Below are 17,806 nucleotides of genomic sequence, written 5' to 3' on the forward strand. Positions count from 1 at the left end.
TGTCACTTTGTTTGAGATGTTTAAATTTTATATGCAGAAAATGTGTGAACTTTAGTATAACTTTCAGAGAGGAACTGAAATAAAAATGGTAATTACTTCATTTGTTTTTCTTTCTTACTGCTTAAGATTTTCTTCATGCTTCTCCTTTTTGGAGATCAAGCAATGCTATGCATTGACAGTTCATACAGTGCTTTATACTACAAGACAATGCTTCAAGGTCATTTAAATTAAGAGATGGGTAAATGTAAAGATGTTTAACATGACAGCTGGTTAATCTAAGCAGTGTTCAGACAGATGGAAACATCCAGGTAGGAAAAGTATACTCGGGCCTATATCCTCCTTAAACTGTAAATTGCCTGCCATGCATCCTCTCCTCCTTAACTACCAGTTGTTCTAGCCCTCCCAGCACACATTGTAGGGAGCAAGGCCAAAGGAAAAACACCTTGCTCCTGACTTGATCCCAAACTGAGACCAGTACCAAGGAAAAACACCCTGCCTCTTGGCTTGACTTGGAGATCCAAGACTTGGAAATCCCTGCCCACATGACTCAACAGTAATGGAAAATACCTCTGGCTGTGCTGTTTCTTTTCCACTAGATCACTGGACATGCTCCAGTAGCATATTTTGTGTATATGCCTACTCCTTCATTTCTCCCTTACATGTTCTATAAAAGCCCTATAAAAGGCATTTTCCTCCTCCCAGTCCTCTACTGTTTCTTCGTATTCAGAAGCAGCTGTTACTCTGTTCTCCCCAATAAATCTTTTCTATAAGGCTTGGTGGGTGTTATGACTCTTTGGTATTTCTTGGTTCCAAATTGTCGATATGCCCTTGTGCTGGAAAAGCCCTTATATTGTTTTTTTTTTACTCAGATAGACTTATCTGACACCTTTGCTCCCCCTTGGGGTCTAAGTCACACCAGGATCAAAACCAGATACCTGCAAAGGACTCAACTTTTAGCTTACCAATCTTATAGCATCCTATCCACCAGTGGTAATTTGGTAACTTCCCCTATAAGGGAGTGTAAATGTCTCCCTATGTCTGAGTAAGTGACAGTTGAGTATCAAGCACTGCACTGATATTCTTGGAAGTGGGGTACCCCCAGCCATGGTCTTCGTGGTTATTGCTAGCCCTCTTCACAGACCCCATATCTCAGATACTTACCTTTAGAGCTGCAATCCTGCAGCTTTTTGGGGGCAAATTGGGTGACTGCTAACCTTTCTTGCACCCTAAGCTTTTCTTTAATCATGGCTTCTTTTGTGCTTCTGTGGCTTTATGAATCTGTGTAATTCCATTCCCCATCCTTTCCTGTGTGTAAGACCTTGTTTTTGAGTTCAGTTTTTGTTGCATTTCAGAAATCGTTTCGACATCATGTGAAAGCACTGGCACCAGACACTATGTCTTGGAGCTATCCCTGAGCCTGTTGAGCATGGTGATGACCCACTGAATAGCTTGGTCCCAATCAACCTTCCATGAATCCTGCCTAAATATTATTTTGTTTTGCAATCAAATGTTGCTTCAATATTCTTTAAATAACCAATTCAAATGTCTGGTTAACAGTACCATGCATCCCAATATTATTTGGGAATTTTACAATTACATTGAGGGATTAAAGAAATAGAAAGAGATTTCCTCCCAGACCTGAAGGGACCTGTTCAACAGCTCCCTACACCCAAATCCCATGGGAAGGAGAGCTAAACCTTCAGAGGGGTAGACACACCTGGGAAGCCAGAAGAGACTGCACTGTGCGCACATTTTTGACTCCAGAGGAAAACGTGTAACACCATCTGGGATCTGGGTGCACGGGGACCCCGGGAAACGGTGGTGCAGACCCTCCTGGTAGACGGCCTCACCGAGAACTCAAAAGCTGTCCCACAGAGGAACTTCAGACATGGAATCATAAGTAAGACCAACTTTTCTGCTTCAACCGACCTGCCTGGTAGACTCAGTACACAGGCCCATAGGAACAGCTGAAGACCAGTAGACAGGAAAGACTGAAAGCAGAACACTCTGTTCCCATAACTGGCTGAAAGAAAACAAGAAGAGAGGTCTAAAGCACTCCTGACAAACAGGCCTATTGGACGGTCTAGCCACTGTCAGAAATAGCCGAATAGGGTAGCACCAGAGACAACCTGATGGTGAGAGGCAGGCACAGGAATCCAAGCAACAGAAACCAAGACTACATGGCATCATCAGAGCCCAATTCTCCCATCAAAGTAAACACTGAATATCCAAACACACCAGAAAAGCTCTATATTTAAAATCACATTTGATCATGATGATGGAGGACTTCAAGAAAGACATGAAGAACTCCCTTAGAGAAATGCAGCAAAATATAAATAAATAAGTAGAAGCCTACAGAGAAGAATCACAAAAATCCCTAAAAGAATTCCAGGAAAGCATAATAAAATAGGTGAAGGAATTAGAAATGGAAATAGAAGCAATAAAGAAAGCACAAAGGGAGACAACCCTGGATATAGAAAATCAAAGGAAGAGACAAGGAGCCATAGATACAAGCATCACCAAGAGAATGCAAGAGATAGAAGAGAGAATCTCAGGAGCAGAAGATTCCATAGAAATCATCGATACAAGTGTCAAATATAATCTAAAATGGAAAAAGATACTGGCCCAAAACATATAGGAAATCCAGAACTCAATGAGAAGATCAAACCTAAGGACAATAGGTATAGAAGAGAGTGAAGACTCCCAGCTCAAAGGACCAGTAAATATCTTCAACAAAATCATAGAAGAAAACTTCTCTAACCTAAAGAAAGACATGCCCATAAACATGCAAGAAGTCTACAGAACTCCAAATAGATTAGACCAGAAAAGAAACTCCTCCTTTCACATAATAGTCAAAACACCAAATGTGCAACACAAATAAAGATTATTAAAAGCAATAAGGGAAAAAGGTCTAGTAACATATAAAGGCAGACCTATCAGAACCACACCAGACTTCTCACCAGAGACTATGAAAGCCAGAAGATCCTAGACAGATGTCATACAGACCCAAAGAGAACACAAATGCCAGCCCAGGTTACTGTATGCAGCAAAACTCTCAATTAACATAGATGTAGAAACCAAGATATTCCATGACAAAACCAAATTTACACAATATCTTTCTATACATCTAGCCCTACAAAAGGATAACAAATGGTAAAACCAAACATAAGGAGGCAAGCTACACCATAGAAAAGGCAAGAGACTAATCATCTTGGCAACAAAACAAGGAGAAGAAAAGCACACAAACCTAATCTCACATCCAAATACAAATATAACAGGGAGCAACAATCACTATTCCTTAATATCTTTCAACCTCAATGGACCCAATTCACCAATAAAAAGACATAGATTAACTAACTGGATACACAATGAGAACCCTGCATTCTGCTGCCTACAGGAAACACACCTCAGAGACAAAGACAAACACTACCTCAGAGTAAAAGGATGGAAAACAACTTTCCAAGCAAATGGTCTGAAGAAGCAAGCTCGAGTAGCCATTATAATATCGAGTAAAATCAATTTTCAACTAAAAGTAATCAAAAAAGATAAGGAAGGACACTTCATATTCATCAAAGGAAAAATCCACCAAGATGAACTCTCAATCCTAAATATCTATGCTCCAAATACAAGGGCACCTACATATATAAAAGAAACCTTACTAAAGCTCAAAGCACAGATTGCACCTCACACAGTAATAGTAGAAGATTTCAACACCCCACTCTCATCAGTGGACAGATCATGGAAACAGAAATTAAACAGAGGCATAGACATGATAAAGAGAACTCATGAACCAAATGGACTTAAGAGATGTTTATAGAACATGCTATCCTAAAACAAAAGGATACAACTTCTTCTCGCCACCTCGTACTACTTTCTCCAAATTGACCATGCAATCGATCATAAAATAGGCCTCAACAGATACAGAAACGTATAAATAATCCCATGTGTCCTATCAGACCACCATGGGCTAAATCTTGCCTTCAACAACAATAAGGGAAGAATGCCCACATAAACATGGAAAATGAACAGTGCTCTACTCAATGATAACCTGGTCAAGGAAGAAATAAAGAAAGAAATTAAAGACTTCTCAGATTTTAATGAAAATGAAGGTAGAGCATACCCAAACTTATGGAATAAAATGAAAGCTGTGCTAAGAGGAAAACTCCTAGCTCTGAGGGCCTGCAGAAAGAAACAGGAGAGAGCATATATCAGCAGCTTGACAGCACACCTAAAACCTATAGAACAAAAAGAAGAAAATACACGCAGGAGGAGTATAACACAGGAAATAAATAAATGCCAGAGCTGAAATCAATCAAGTAGAATCAAAAAGGACTATACAAAGAATCAACAGAACCAAAAGCTGCTTCTTTGAGAAAATCTACAAGATAGATAAACCCTTAGCTAGACTAACCAGAGGATAAAGAGAATGTTTCCAAATTAACAAAATCAGAAATGAAAAGGGAGACATAACTACAGAATCAGTGGAAATTCAAAAAATCATCAGATCCTACTACAAAAGCCTATATTCAGCAAAACTTGAAAATCTGCAGGAAATGGACAATTTACTAGACAGATACCAGGTACCGAAGTTAAATCAGGCACAGGTAAACCATTTAAACAACCCCATAACTCCTAAAGCAATACAAGCAGACATTAAAGGTCTCCCAACCAAAATGAGCCCAGGTCCAGATGGGTTCAGTGCAGAATTCGATCAGATCTTCATAGAAGACCTCATACCAATACTATCCAAACTATTCCACAAAATTGAAACAGATGGAGTGCTACGGAATTCCTTTTATGAAGCCACAATTACTCATATACCTAAACCACACAAAGACCCAACAAAGAAAGAGAATTTCAGACCAATTTCCCTTATGAATATCGACGCAAAAATACTCAATAAAATTCTTGCAAACTGAATCCAAGTGCCCATCAATACAATTATCCATCATGATCAAATAGGCTTCATATGAGGCATGGAGGGATGGTTTAATACACGGAAAACCATCAATGTAATCTACTATATAAACAAACTTAAGGATAAAAACCATATAATCTTTTCATTAGATGCTGAGAAAGCATTTGACAAAATTCAACAGTCCTTCATGATAAAAGACCTGGAAGGAAGAGGAATTCAAGGCCCATACCTAAACATAGTAAAAGCCATATACAGCAAACCAGTTGCTAACATTAAACTAAATGGAGAGAAACTTGAAGCAATCCCACTAAAATCAGGGACTAGACAAGGCTGCCCACTCTCTCCCTACTTATTCAATATAGTTCTTGAAGTTCTAGCCAGAGCAATCAGACAACAAAAGGAGGTCAAAGGGATACAGATTAGAAAAACAAGAAGTCAAAATATCACTATCTGCAGATGGTATGATAATATATTTAAGTAATTCCAAAAGTTCCACCAGAGAACTACTAAAGCTGATAAACACCTTCAGCAAAGTGGCTGGGTATAAAATTAACTCAAGTAAATCAGTAGCCTTACTCTACACAAAAGAGAAACAAGCCTAGAAAGAAATTAGGGAAATGACACCCTTCATAATAGTCCCAAATAATATAAAATACCTCGGTGTGACTTTAACCAAGCAAGTAAAAGATCTGTACAATAAGAACTTCAAGACTCTGAAGAAAGAAATTGAAGAAGACCTCAGAAGATGGAAAGATCTCCCATGCTCATGGATTGGCAGGATTAACATAGTAAAAATTGTCATTTTACCAAAAGCGATCTACAGATTCAGTGCAATCCCCATCAAAATACCAATCCAATTCTTCAAAGAGTTAGACAGAACAATTTGCAAATTCATCTGGAATAACAAAAACCAGGATAGCTAAAACTATCCTCAACAATAAAAGGACTTCCTAGGCAATCACTATCCCTGAACTCAAGCAGTATTGCAGAGCAATAGTGATAAAAACTGCATGCTTTTGGTACAGAGACAGACAGACAGACCAGCATAATAGAATTGAAGACCCAGAAATGAACCCACACACCTATGGTCATTTGATTTTTGACAAAGGAGCCAAAACCATCCAATGGAAAAAAAGATAGCATTTTCCGCGAATGGTGCTGGTTCAACTGGAGGTCAACATGTATAAGAATGCAGATCAATCCATGCTTATCACCATGTACAAAGTTTAAGTCCAAGTGGATCAAGGACCTCCACATCAAACCAGATACACTCAAACTAATAGAATAAGTGGGGAAGCATCTCGAATACATGGGCACTGGAGAAAATTTCCTGAAAAAAACACCAATGGCTTATGCTCTAAGATCAAGAATCAACAAATGGGATCTAATAAAACTGCAAAGCTTCTGTAAGGCAAAGGACACTGTGGTTAGGACAAAATGGCAACCAACAGATTTGGAAAAGGTCTTTACCAATCCTACAACAGATAGAGGGATTATATCCAAAATATACAAACAACTCAAGAAGTTAGATGGCAGGGAGACAAATTACCCTATTAAAAAATGGGGTTCAGAGCTAAACAAAGAATTCACAGCTGAGGAATGCTGAATGGCTGAGAAACACCTAAAGAAATGTTCAACATCTTTAATCATAAGGGAAATGCAAATCAAAACAACCCTGAGATTTCACCTCACACCAGTGAGAATGGCTAAGATCAAAAACTCAGGTGACAGCAGATGCTGGCGAGGATGCAGAGAAAGAGGAACACTCCTCCATTGTTGGTGGGATTGCAGACTGCTACAACCATTCTGGAAATCAGTCTGGAGGTTCCTCAGAAAATTGGACATTGAACTGCCTGAGGATCCAGCTATACCTCTCTTGGGCATATACCCAAAAGATGCCCCAACATATAAAAAAGACACATGCTCCACTATGTTCATCACAGCCTTATTTATAATAGCCAGAAACTGGAAAGAACCCAGATGCCCTTCAACAGAGGAATGGATACAGAAAATGTGGTACATCTACACAATGGAATATTACTCAGCTATCAAAAACAATGACTTCATGAAATTCATAGGCAAATGGATAGAATTGGAAAATATCATCTTGAGTGAGGTAACCCAATCACAGAAAAACACACATGGTATGCACGCATTGATAAGTGTCTATTAGCCCAAATGCTTGAATTAACCTAGATGCACAGACCACATGAAACTCAAGAAGGATGACCAAAATGCAGATGCTTCACTCCTTCTTTAAAAGGGGAACAAGAATACCCTTGGCAGGGAATATGGTGTCAAAGTTTAGAACAGAGGCAGAAGGAACACCCATTCAGAGCCTGCCCCACATGTGGCTCATACAAACTAGATAAGATGGATCAAACAAAGAAGTGTAGGCCGACAGAAACCGGATGTAGATCTCTCCTGAGAGACACAGCCAGAATACCACAAATACATAGGCGAATGCCAGCAGAAAACCACTCAACTGAGAACGGGACCCCCTTGAATGAATCTTAGAAAGGACTAAAAGAGTTTGAAGGGGCTTGAGACCCCATATGAACAATAATTCCAACCAACCAGAGCTTCCGGTAACTAAGCCACTACCCAAAGACTATATGGACTGACCCTGGACTCCAACTGCATATGTAGCAATGAATAGCCTAGTAAGAGCACAAGTGGAAGGGGAAGCCCTTGGTCCTGCCAAGATTGAACCCCCAGTGAACTTTATTTTTGGGGGGAAGGTAGTAATGGGGGGGAAGATGGGGAGGAGAACACCCATAGGGAAGGGGAGCGGGCGATGTTAGGGTGATGTTGTCCCAGAAACTGTGAAGGGGAATAACAATCGAAATGGAAATAAGAAATACCCAAGTTGATAAATGTGAAAAAAAAAAGAATTTCATGAAGCCATTGTTTTTAACAGCTGTGTAGTACTCCATTGTGTACCACACTTTCTGTATGCACCCCACTGTTGAAGGACATCTGGGAACAAGATTTCCAAGTATTAACTCTACAGTGGTTCCCCTCCACCCATTAATAGCCAACTCCTGTACTTTCCTTTCTATTATCCCCTTAGTAACCACTCATTTTCCTGTCTTATACCTCAAAAATGCTTTCTTTTTTATTCTTTCCAATCCCCAGTCAAAAACATATCTTTGCCTTTACTTGGACTGATCCAGACACCCAAGCCTCTTATATTCAATTCATATGTACTGTCCTACCCCAGGGGTTCTTGCTTATCGCACCTCTATTTGACCAGGATTTGGCTTCTGACTTACTATGTCTCTAAATCTAAGCTTATATAATAAGTAGATGATCTTCTCTACTGATGTGCATTCCTACAAGTTAGTTTGGCTGATACTGCTACTAAACTTTTTGTATGCCTAGGGACATAAAGTACCATCCTATAAGGTCCAGTTGTCCATCATTCAGATTACTTATTGGGAGATAACTATTAGTTCAACTCATAAGGCCATAGATAACACTTATTCATTCACTCACAATTCCTTCCACCCTCCTAGGGTTTCTTATGGTCCCTTAGGGTCTGGTTGCATATGATCTTGGATTCCCTCTTTTTCCCTCCATGATTGCTGTCTATAGGAAATGGCACTTGGCCCCTCACACAAACTCCTCCTCGTTTGTGTCCATTCCCAAGTCTTTTCAAAAGCTTCAATGGGCCCTCCAAGCCTGAACCACTAATCAACAAGACAAACTAGTATCTCTTACCTATGCCTTTCCACTATCAATGGAAATTAGCAATTCCAAACCAAGCTCTGATCTGACTCAAGGTACTGATTTGAGTGTCCTAAGGTATGACATATCATTTATTAATGCCACCTAGCATATTTGTTTCCAAATTCTAGAATCTACCTCTTCAGATATTTATTTACTCCAAACAGTTCTAACCATTCTTCTTTCCTCATCTACTTAGTAAGTACCCTCCCTCTGGCTCCTGGAGCCTGCTATGGTCTGGGGCCCCATCGTATGGACAGCTCACTAGTTCCTAAAATATTCCTCTCCCTTTATTGGAACACCCTTGTTTGCTTGTCTTCTCCCCTCTAGGAGCTGCCTGGTAGTTCTGTAGCTTCTTTAAGCTGTTCTGGGATTCTGCAACCTTGTCATAGATTCAAATATTGCTACCACCCTTATTTTTTCCACTTTTCTCACTTTGACATCACAGATTGCATTAATTCCTTAAGGATATGCTTTATAGGCACACTAGATCCCTCAGATTATAGTGACAATACATTGACCCTGAGCTCTACCACCCAGCTCTTATGTTTGAATGTTTACAATCTTTCCATTCTCTATGGACCTAAAGTCTACCACTGCCTACCTGTTGGGTGGTCCAAAACTTGTACCCTGGTCTTCTTTTGCTCCAAATTAGGTGTGATACCCAGAGAATAGCCTTGCCAGTTCCTATCACACAGTTTGTTGTGGCACAGCATAGCAAATAAATGGATTATGTTCTTACCCCTTCTTATAGTTCTGGGTATAAATGCTGGTTGCACCATTAGATCATTGGGACTAACTACTTCCCTATCTACTATCCATTTTCATCACAGTTCATCTAGGACCTGAAAAGGGTGTGTCTATCCATTCTCACTCTCCAGGGCCAAATAGACTCACTGGATACCATGGTGCTCAAAGTCTGTGAGGATTACATCTACTAACGGGTGAGAAGAGTAGCTTTGCCTCTTCCTCATGGAGGAATATTACTACTATGTCAGCCCATCAGGTATAATAGAAAATAAGAACCAACAACTCCAGAGGGATGTCCAAAAAGATAAAGAACAGCTCTATGCCCCTAGCCAATGGATCACTGACCATCTAACATGGAATTTGATACTGCTTTTCTTCTTCTTCTTCTTCTTCTTCTTCTTCTTCTTCTTCTTCTTCTTCTTCTTCTTCTTCTTCTTCTTCCTCCTCCTCCTCCTCCTCCTCCTCCCTCCTCCTCCTCCTCCTCCTCCTCCTCCTCCTCCTCCTCCTCCTCCTCCTCCTCCTCCTCCTCCTCCTCCTCCTCCTCCTCCTCCTCTTCTTCTTCTTCTTCTTCTTCTTCTTCTTCTTCTTCTTCTTCTTCTTCTTCTTCTTCTTCTTCTTCTTCTTCTTCTTCTTCTATATAGGGCTTCTCTGTATGACATGTCCTGACTCTCCCAGATTAAAGTTTCAGATCAGGCTTGCCCGAAACTCCCAGAAATCTAGATGCTTCTGCCTTCCAAGTGCTGGGTTTAATAGCATGCACCACCATGCCCAGTCTGGATATTATATTCCTTAACTCCTTCTCTTCCTTTCCCTAATCCTACTAGTTGCACCTTATTTTATAAACTTCTTGTCTAGACTTCTTCAATAGCAAATCCAATAGATTTCTAACCAGACCATAATCATTTGCTATTACAGGGTCATTTGTCTCTAACCATGAGTCCTGAGACCCATAACCTCAGATTGTGCCCTGATGGAGAAGATCAAGTTTGCTCCATGTTCTTTGATGCCCCCATACAACAAGATATAGTTTAATGATAATATTGTTCTCTTTCCTGACCCCTGATTAGTTATCAATAGTAAACAAAAAAGGGAGAAATATAGGTACAAGGGATAACGGAAAAAAGTCAAGCCTGAGATCAGGACCAAGAGAAAAACAATCTAGTCTCTAGTTTGACCTTAAGCTTCAGAGACTTAGAAATCCTTGCCCTAGTGACTCAGCATTAATGGCCACACAATACTTCTATAATTTTTCACTGAATATTTCTCTTAGCTCACTATACACTGGGTATGTTCCAAAAATCCTATAAAAGGCCCTCCCCATTGTCCAGCCCTTTGTTATCTCTTCCCATTGAGAAACAGCTGCTACTCCATTCTTCTTCCTCAAAATCTCATGTATGAGGTTTGTTTTGTGGTGTGACTGTGGTATTCCTTGGCTCCTGACTGCCAACAGGCTCTTGCACACTTGCTTTGAGTTCACCTTTTGCCCATGTCCTAGTTGATTTGGCTCCCCATGATCATCATGATCATGGCACTCTAAACTTTTGTAACTGACTTTATCTAGTACACTAGGGTTATATTTCTTCCTTCCTTCCTTCCTTCCTTCCTTCCTTCCTTCCCTCCTTCCTTCCTTCCTTTCTTCCTCCTTGCTTGTGCTTGCTTTTTCCTTTCTGTCTGTCTGTCTGTCTGTCTGTCTGTCTGTCTTTCTTTCTTTCTCTCTTCCTTCCTTCCTTCCTTTCTTTCTTTCTTTCTTTCTTTCTTCCTTCCTTCCTTGCTTCCTTGTTTATTTCTTCTCTTTTTCCTTCCTTCCTTTCTTTCTTTGTTTTATTTTCTTCTTTCTTTCTTTTTGTTGTTTTTTGGTGTTTGTGTCTTTAACTTTGTTTCTTCTGGGACTTTAAATCTTAATATTAGGCTTCTTCAGCCATTTAGGAACAAAGCTGAAACATCACTTACATTGTCTTTATTTACTAAGAACAATTCTTCTTAATTAGGAATGGTGCATACTATTTTTGCTTATGGTCACCAATACATTTGGATAGCATACACCCTAATGAGACAAGATTATAGACATAAAAATTAGGAATGTATGAGGCACATAGATAATTGGACCTCAGATGTTTAAGGCCAGTCTAGGCAATACAGTGAGACTAGATCTGTTAAAATTAAAAGCAAGAATAGAAAACAAATTAAAACCTTCTAGAGCACTCTTTTTCTTCCATTTATACAAGTATTTATTAATGTTTTCATCAGCGTGAAAAGTGTTGAAAACTTTTACTGTTCTCAAAAGAAAGATATAGGAAGATGACTTTAGCAATATGCACTATAATTCCAATCATTTATAATGAAACAAAGTAAACCCAAAATACGCAGGTGATTCAACACTAATAATACTATGTGTGGTTGTTTGAATAAGAATGGTCACCATAGAGTCATGTTGCCTGGCCCATAGTGAGTGGCACTGTTAGGAAGTGTGGCCTTATTGGAAGAAGTGTTTTACTGTGGGGGTGGGCTTTGAGGTCCCTATTCTCAAGTTATGCCCATTGTGGTACACAGTCTCTCTTACTGCAGTCTGCAGATCAAAATGTAGAACTCTCAGATCCTTCCCCAGCATCTGCCTGTTTACTGCCATGCTTTCTGTCATGATGACAATGGACTGGACATGTGAAAGTGTAAGTCAGCCCCAATTAAATGTTTGCTTTTATAAGAGTTGTCTTAGGCTGTGGTGTCTCTTCACAGCAATAAAACCATAACCAAATGCATGTAATATATTCTAGAAAACATAAACAGTGACATGGGTAGAGGGTCAGAAATAACATCCTAGCCTGAAATTCCTTTAATGGTTAACAGTAAGTATTTCCATTCAACATCAAAGCTAAACTATTCACTTGAGGAATTCTGTTTGAAATCACATAATTTTAAAAAGAACTTGTAATGTTTTCTTTATTTAATAACAGAGTGATGGAGCTGAGTAAGTAAGAAATTAAACAAAAAGCAGAAAACACATCTGTGGAATCCTGAAAGTTATTTATTGAGGGTGTAGAGGCATGAAAGTCACAAAAAAAAAAATAGGGGGCAAGGAAGATTTGTTCATGCTTCACAATTTTACTAATAGAGGTTGTCTTTAACAGTGAATTACCATAGATTAATCCCTTAACTTAAATCCTTTCTATGTGCTGAAATGTGTTGTTTACATTTTCTATAATTTCACAGCAATTTTCATGTAATAGCTGAAAATATTGGCAGCCACAGAGATTAAGTAATTTGTCTAGGGTCACAAGGATAGTAGGTAGCAGAAGTGAAATTAGAACTTAGGTCCATCCAGTCATTAAAATTGCCTTTGTCTACTTTTATCAGAATGACCATTCAGTAGAAAGGGAAAGACTTGAGGTATACATAGCTGTGTATATGGTACATGTTTCCTATGATGTATAAAAGTACATTTTCATTAAAAAATAGATTTTGAATTAGGAAAGTCATGCATGTATAATATTTAAAAGTCAGAAATATGGAAATACAAAGCAAGAACCATAAATCCTTTCCACACTATTCTACAATGAACTGGTCAATCTTGACCATTTTTAGCCACTCTTTATAGCCTATAAAAAGATATAAATTACAGATCATGAACTTTAACAGGGCTTTAATGTGGGTCTGCCAAACTGCCAGGAAACTATTTCACCCTAGTATACTTCATCACAATGAAACACCATTATTAGAGTATTTGTTAACTGGATTATCACTGAATTGATCAAGTTTCTATAATAGAAATATCCATCTTGTGAAAGGCAAAGCATTTTAGTCTGTAAATAGTCTGTAAGTAGTTTGTGTCTTATGCTTATAAGAACAGCTAACTGAAATTTAAACTGGATAGGGCCATATTTATATTAATACCCATAGCATTGAAATGTATATTAACATGAATATATAAAATCTTCATGAATAAGAATACTTTAAAAATAAAAAAGATTGCAAAATCGAAACTATCTTCATTTACTTCTGAAATCAGTATGATCACAATATAAATTGAAGCAAATTTTCATTATCTACTTTCAGTAATATAGGCAAGAATGAGACAAGTTCATTCAAATAATAGAAAAACAACCATAGTAATGGAGGAATATTTGATAAAGGGTCACATTTGATAACAGTAAAGAGATCTACTATGCAAAATGTAAAACCTATGTAAAACCTCAATGAATAAAGCAAATGATCTAGACAACAGATATCAAATGCATATGAGAGAAAGTACAAAAGTAGACTAAATTAACAAATTATACACTATGACAGTTCCTTTGAACAGTGATGAAAATAGGCATTCAACTTGTAGAAGCAAATGTTAATCACCTGGAAAATAATAACCTTTGATCAAATGCCTTCATAATTATGCCATCTACCAGCATAAATTTGATCAAACTTGTAAATTAAACCCTATCATTTCTAGAACAAAACATGGAAATTATATGACACCTCAGATTGAGGAGGAACTTTGTTTTCAGATATCCATTGTTTTTTATTCAAAATGATGAATAAAATGTCTGGACCACACCCCTGGCATTTCAAGCCAGTAAATGAGGAAAGCCGTGGTATGCTCTCAGATATGGTCTTGGCACATGATGAGCTACAAATCCCTCAGCTATAAACTGTGGTGGAGCTGGATGCAAAGCAGGCCTTGCTGACAAAATCCTTGATGATGATGTGCAAAGTCAAGGCCGTTTGCTTGCCAAGGTAACAGCCCAGCTCCTGCAACATGAACAAAGTCTCAGAGACTCCTTTTGTGCTAAGGCTTTTATAGCCTGTAAATAAGCATAAATTCTATAAAGATAAATACAAATTACATAGATAAATCACACAGAGAAGATGAGCTAAAGACTTGGCAATCCACCTTCCTCAGTACAGGTGTCTAGTAGGACTAGAAGGAGGTAGAGTCAAGCACTACCATGGTAGACCCTGTGCAGCAGTCTAAGAGGTCACATAGCAGCTCTAGGTTCTGGATGTTTTGCAGTTCCAATGACCTGAGAACAGGCATGGACAGACTCTTTTTGTTCTACTTGGGCCCTTTCTTGACAGCTTGTCAAACTTGTTTGTTTCTAGGATACATCAGAGTAGGTTGCAGGTTCATCAGGAGACAGATGACAAACCAAGATGGTACTTTTCAACTTTAAACTTCAGGTATAATGTTAAAAACCAGGAAGGGGAATAACAATTGAAATGTAAATAAGAAATACTCAAGTTAATAAAGATTAAAAAAAAAAACCAAAACCAAAACCAAAACAAAACAAAAAAACCAAAACTAGCATACATGACTTGCTATATGAAAAAGTTTCTACTTAAAACAATAACTATAAGCCCCAATGATATTAATGAAAAAATCAAATAAAAGTACAATTTTTAATACTAACAAAATGAGTCCTTGAGATAGACATGTTGGTACATACCTGTAATCCCAACACTGTGGAGGCTACATTAAAAAAAAACCGACAGGAAACAAGTGATTACATACCAGCAAAAACAAGGGAAATACACACAAATACACATAGGTACTAATGCCACAAGCACAAAAATAACAGGAATAAAGAAAAATTGGTTATTATCTCTCAATATCCATGTACTCAATTCCCCAATAAAAAGGCACAGGCTAAAATAATGGATGCAAAAACAGGATCCATCATTCTGCTGCATACAAGAAACACAAAGACTCAACAAAGAGAATTTCAAACCAATTTCTCTTATGAACACTGATGCAAAAACATTCAATAAAATACTTGCAAAGTGAGTTTAGGAACACAACAAAAACATCATCCACTATGATCAAGTAGGCTTCATCCCAGGGATGCAGGGATGGTTCAATATACTAAAATCTATCAACGTAATCTGTCATATAAACAAACTGAAATTTAAAAAATCACATGATTACCTCATTAAATGCTGAAAAGGCCTTTGATAAAACCCAACACCCATTCATGTTAAAAGTTTTGGAAAGATCAGGGATATAAGGTACATGCCTAACATAATCAAAACAATATACAGCAAGCCAATAGTCAACATCAAACTAAATAGAGAGAAATTTAAAGTAATTTCACTAAAATCAGGGACAAGACAGGGCTGCCCACTCTGTCCCTATCTATTCATTATAGTACTTGAAGTTCTACCCAGAGCAATAAGACAGCTAAAGGAGATCAAGGAGATAAAAATTAGAAAGGAAGAAGTCAAAATATTGCTACTCACAGACGATATGATAGTGTACATAAGTGACTGCAAAAATTCTACCAGAGAACTCCTACAGTTGTTAAACACCTTCAATAATGTGACTGGATACAAAATTTACTAAAAAATTCAGTAGCCCTCCTGTATACAGATGATAAATGGGCTGAGAATGAAATTCAGTAAATAATACCATTTATAATAACGATGAGTAATAGAAAATATCCTCTGTGACTCTAACCAAGCAAGTGGAAGACCTTAAGACAAGAACTACAAGTCACTGAAGAAAGAAACTGAAGACTATATCAGAAGATGGAAAGATTTCCCATGTTCGTGTATTGCTAAAATAGACACAGTGAAAATAACCATTAGAAAAAGCAAATTATAAATTCAATGCAATTCCCATCAAAATTCCAACACATTTTTAATGGACCATGGCAGAGCAGTTCTTACCTTCATGTAGGAAAAGAAAAACACAATATAGCTGTAGTTCATGTCTATGTGCAGGTGAGGGCAAGCATAAGATAAGGCAAGGCCTGTGATAGGACAATGAAAAAGTAAGGCAGAGGCAGAATTTTTGTAAGGCGGAAGAGGAAAGAGAGTAAAGAAAGAGAGAAGAACCAAGATGGAGGCAGAGAAGGACAACCTAGATCTGTGTGGCCTTTAAATGACCACAGGTAGTTATGAATGTCATAAGGGATAGATTTTTATAGGTCAATTTATCTTATCTAGGTGGCAGTTTATATCATTTCTATTGGTTGTGAGTCTATTGTGCAAATGTTTTGTGGAATGAGAATTTAAGATAAATCTGATTGATAAAGTACAAGCTTATTGAGTTTTGACTTTAATAGGTTACTGAGAGTTGTGACTATAACCACAGGGGGCAGATGCTGGGAATGTGAAAAAAAAGAGTTGCTGCTGGGCTCAGAGAGTAGTTGGCAGCAGCATGGGATGCAGATTGGGAATGTAGTAGGTGAGATACTTTGCTAATTGAGATGAAAATACCTTGCAGATGCCATGTGGCCCACCAGAGCCAGCACTATTGTGAGATGATATTAGATTCCTTTTTTAAAAATTATTATTTACCACTACAGATAGCTAAAACAATCCTGAACAATAAAAGAATTTCTAGAAGAATCACCATCTCTGACGGGCTGGACTACAGAGCACTAGTAATAAAAGTTGCATGGTATTGGTATAGGAACAGGCAGGTTGATCAATGGAATTGAATCCAAGACCCTGAAATAAACCCATACAATTATGGACACTTGATTTTTGACAAAGATAACAAAACCATACAATGGAAAAAGAAAACCTCTTCAACAATTGGTTCTGGTGTAACTGGATATCGGCATATAGATGAATGAAAATAGATCCATTTCTATCACCCTGCACAAAACTCAAGTCCAAAGACCTTAATGTAAGACCAGTTACACTAAATCTAATAGGAGAGAAAGTGGGGAATAGCCTTGAATACATTGTTACAAGAGACAACTTCTAAACAGAACACCAATAGCTCAAGCACTAAGAGTAACAATTGATAAATGGGACCTCATGAAACTGAAAAACTTCTATAAAGCAAAGGACCCTGTAAATAGAACAAAATGGCAGCCTGCAACTCTACATCTGACAGAGTGCTAATATCCAAACTTTAGAAAGCATTTGTAATGGTTTGTATACGCTCAGCCAGGGACTAGCACTATTAGATGTGGCCCTGTTGGAGTAGGTGTGTCATTGTGGGTGTGGGATGTAAGACCCTCATTCTATCTGCCTAGAAGCCAGTTTTCTGCTAGCAGCCTTCAGTTGAAGATGTAAAACTCTCAGCTCAGACTGCATCATTCCTGCCTGGATGTTGTTGTGTTCCTACTTTGATGATAATGGACTGAATCTCTGAACCTGTAAGCCAGCTCCAACTAAATGTTGTTTTTGTAAGAGTTGCCTTGGTCATGGTGTCTGTTCACAGCAGTAAAACCCTAACTAAGACAACCCTCAAGAAGTTAGATACCAAGAACTCAAATAACACAATTAAAAAATAAAATACATAGCTAAACAGATATTTCTCAACAGAGAAATCCTGAATGACGAAGGAAGCACTTAAAGAAATCTTCAATATCGTTAGTTATCAGGGAAATACAAACCAAAATACCTCTGATATTCTATCTTACACTTGTCAGAATGCCTAAGATCAAAAATTCAAGTTATAGCACATGA

General features: G+C 38.1%; 1 protein-coding gene across 17 annotated transcripts in view; it reads right to left on the reverse strand.

The window, feature by feature from the left end:
• The window catches only part of LOC147998132 (uncharacterized), a 122,014-nt gene that overhangs the window by 92,708 nt on the left and 11,500 nt on the right, over positions 1–17,806 (reverse strand). For 5 of the 17 annotated variants that reach the window (XR_015646886.1, XM_087601152.1, XM_087601144.1 and 2 more), the window contains one exon: positions 14,830–14,852. The exons of 4 other annotated variants lie outside the window; for them this stretch is intronic. Coding sequence is in view for 8 of the 13 variants with exons in the window: in XM_087601152.1 (XP_087457278.1) it covers positions 14,830–14,852 (23 nt within the window). In the remaining 5 variants the exon portion in view is untranslated. Of the gene's footprint in view, positions 1–11,609; positions 14,135–14,829; positions 14,853–17,806 lie in introns of those variants that run through there. 8 more of the 17 variants (XM_087601138.1, XM_087601140.1, XM_087601145.1 and 5 more) reach the window with 5 other exon arrangements.

The sequence above is a fragment of the Rattus norvegicus genome, chromosome X, assembly GCF_021556685.1.
Source record: "Rattus norvegicus strain SHRSP/BbbUtx chromosome X, alternate assembly SHRSP_T2T, whole genome shotgun sequence".
Taxonomy (NCBI): Eukaryota; Metazoa; Chordata; class Mammalia; order Rodentia; family Muridae; genus Rattus; species Rattus norvegicus.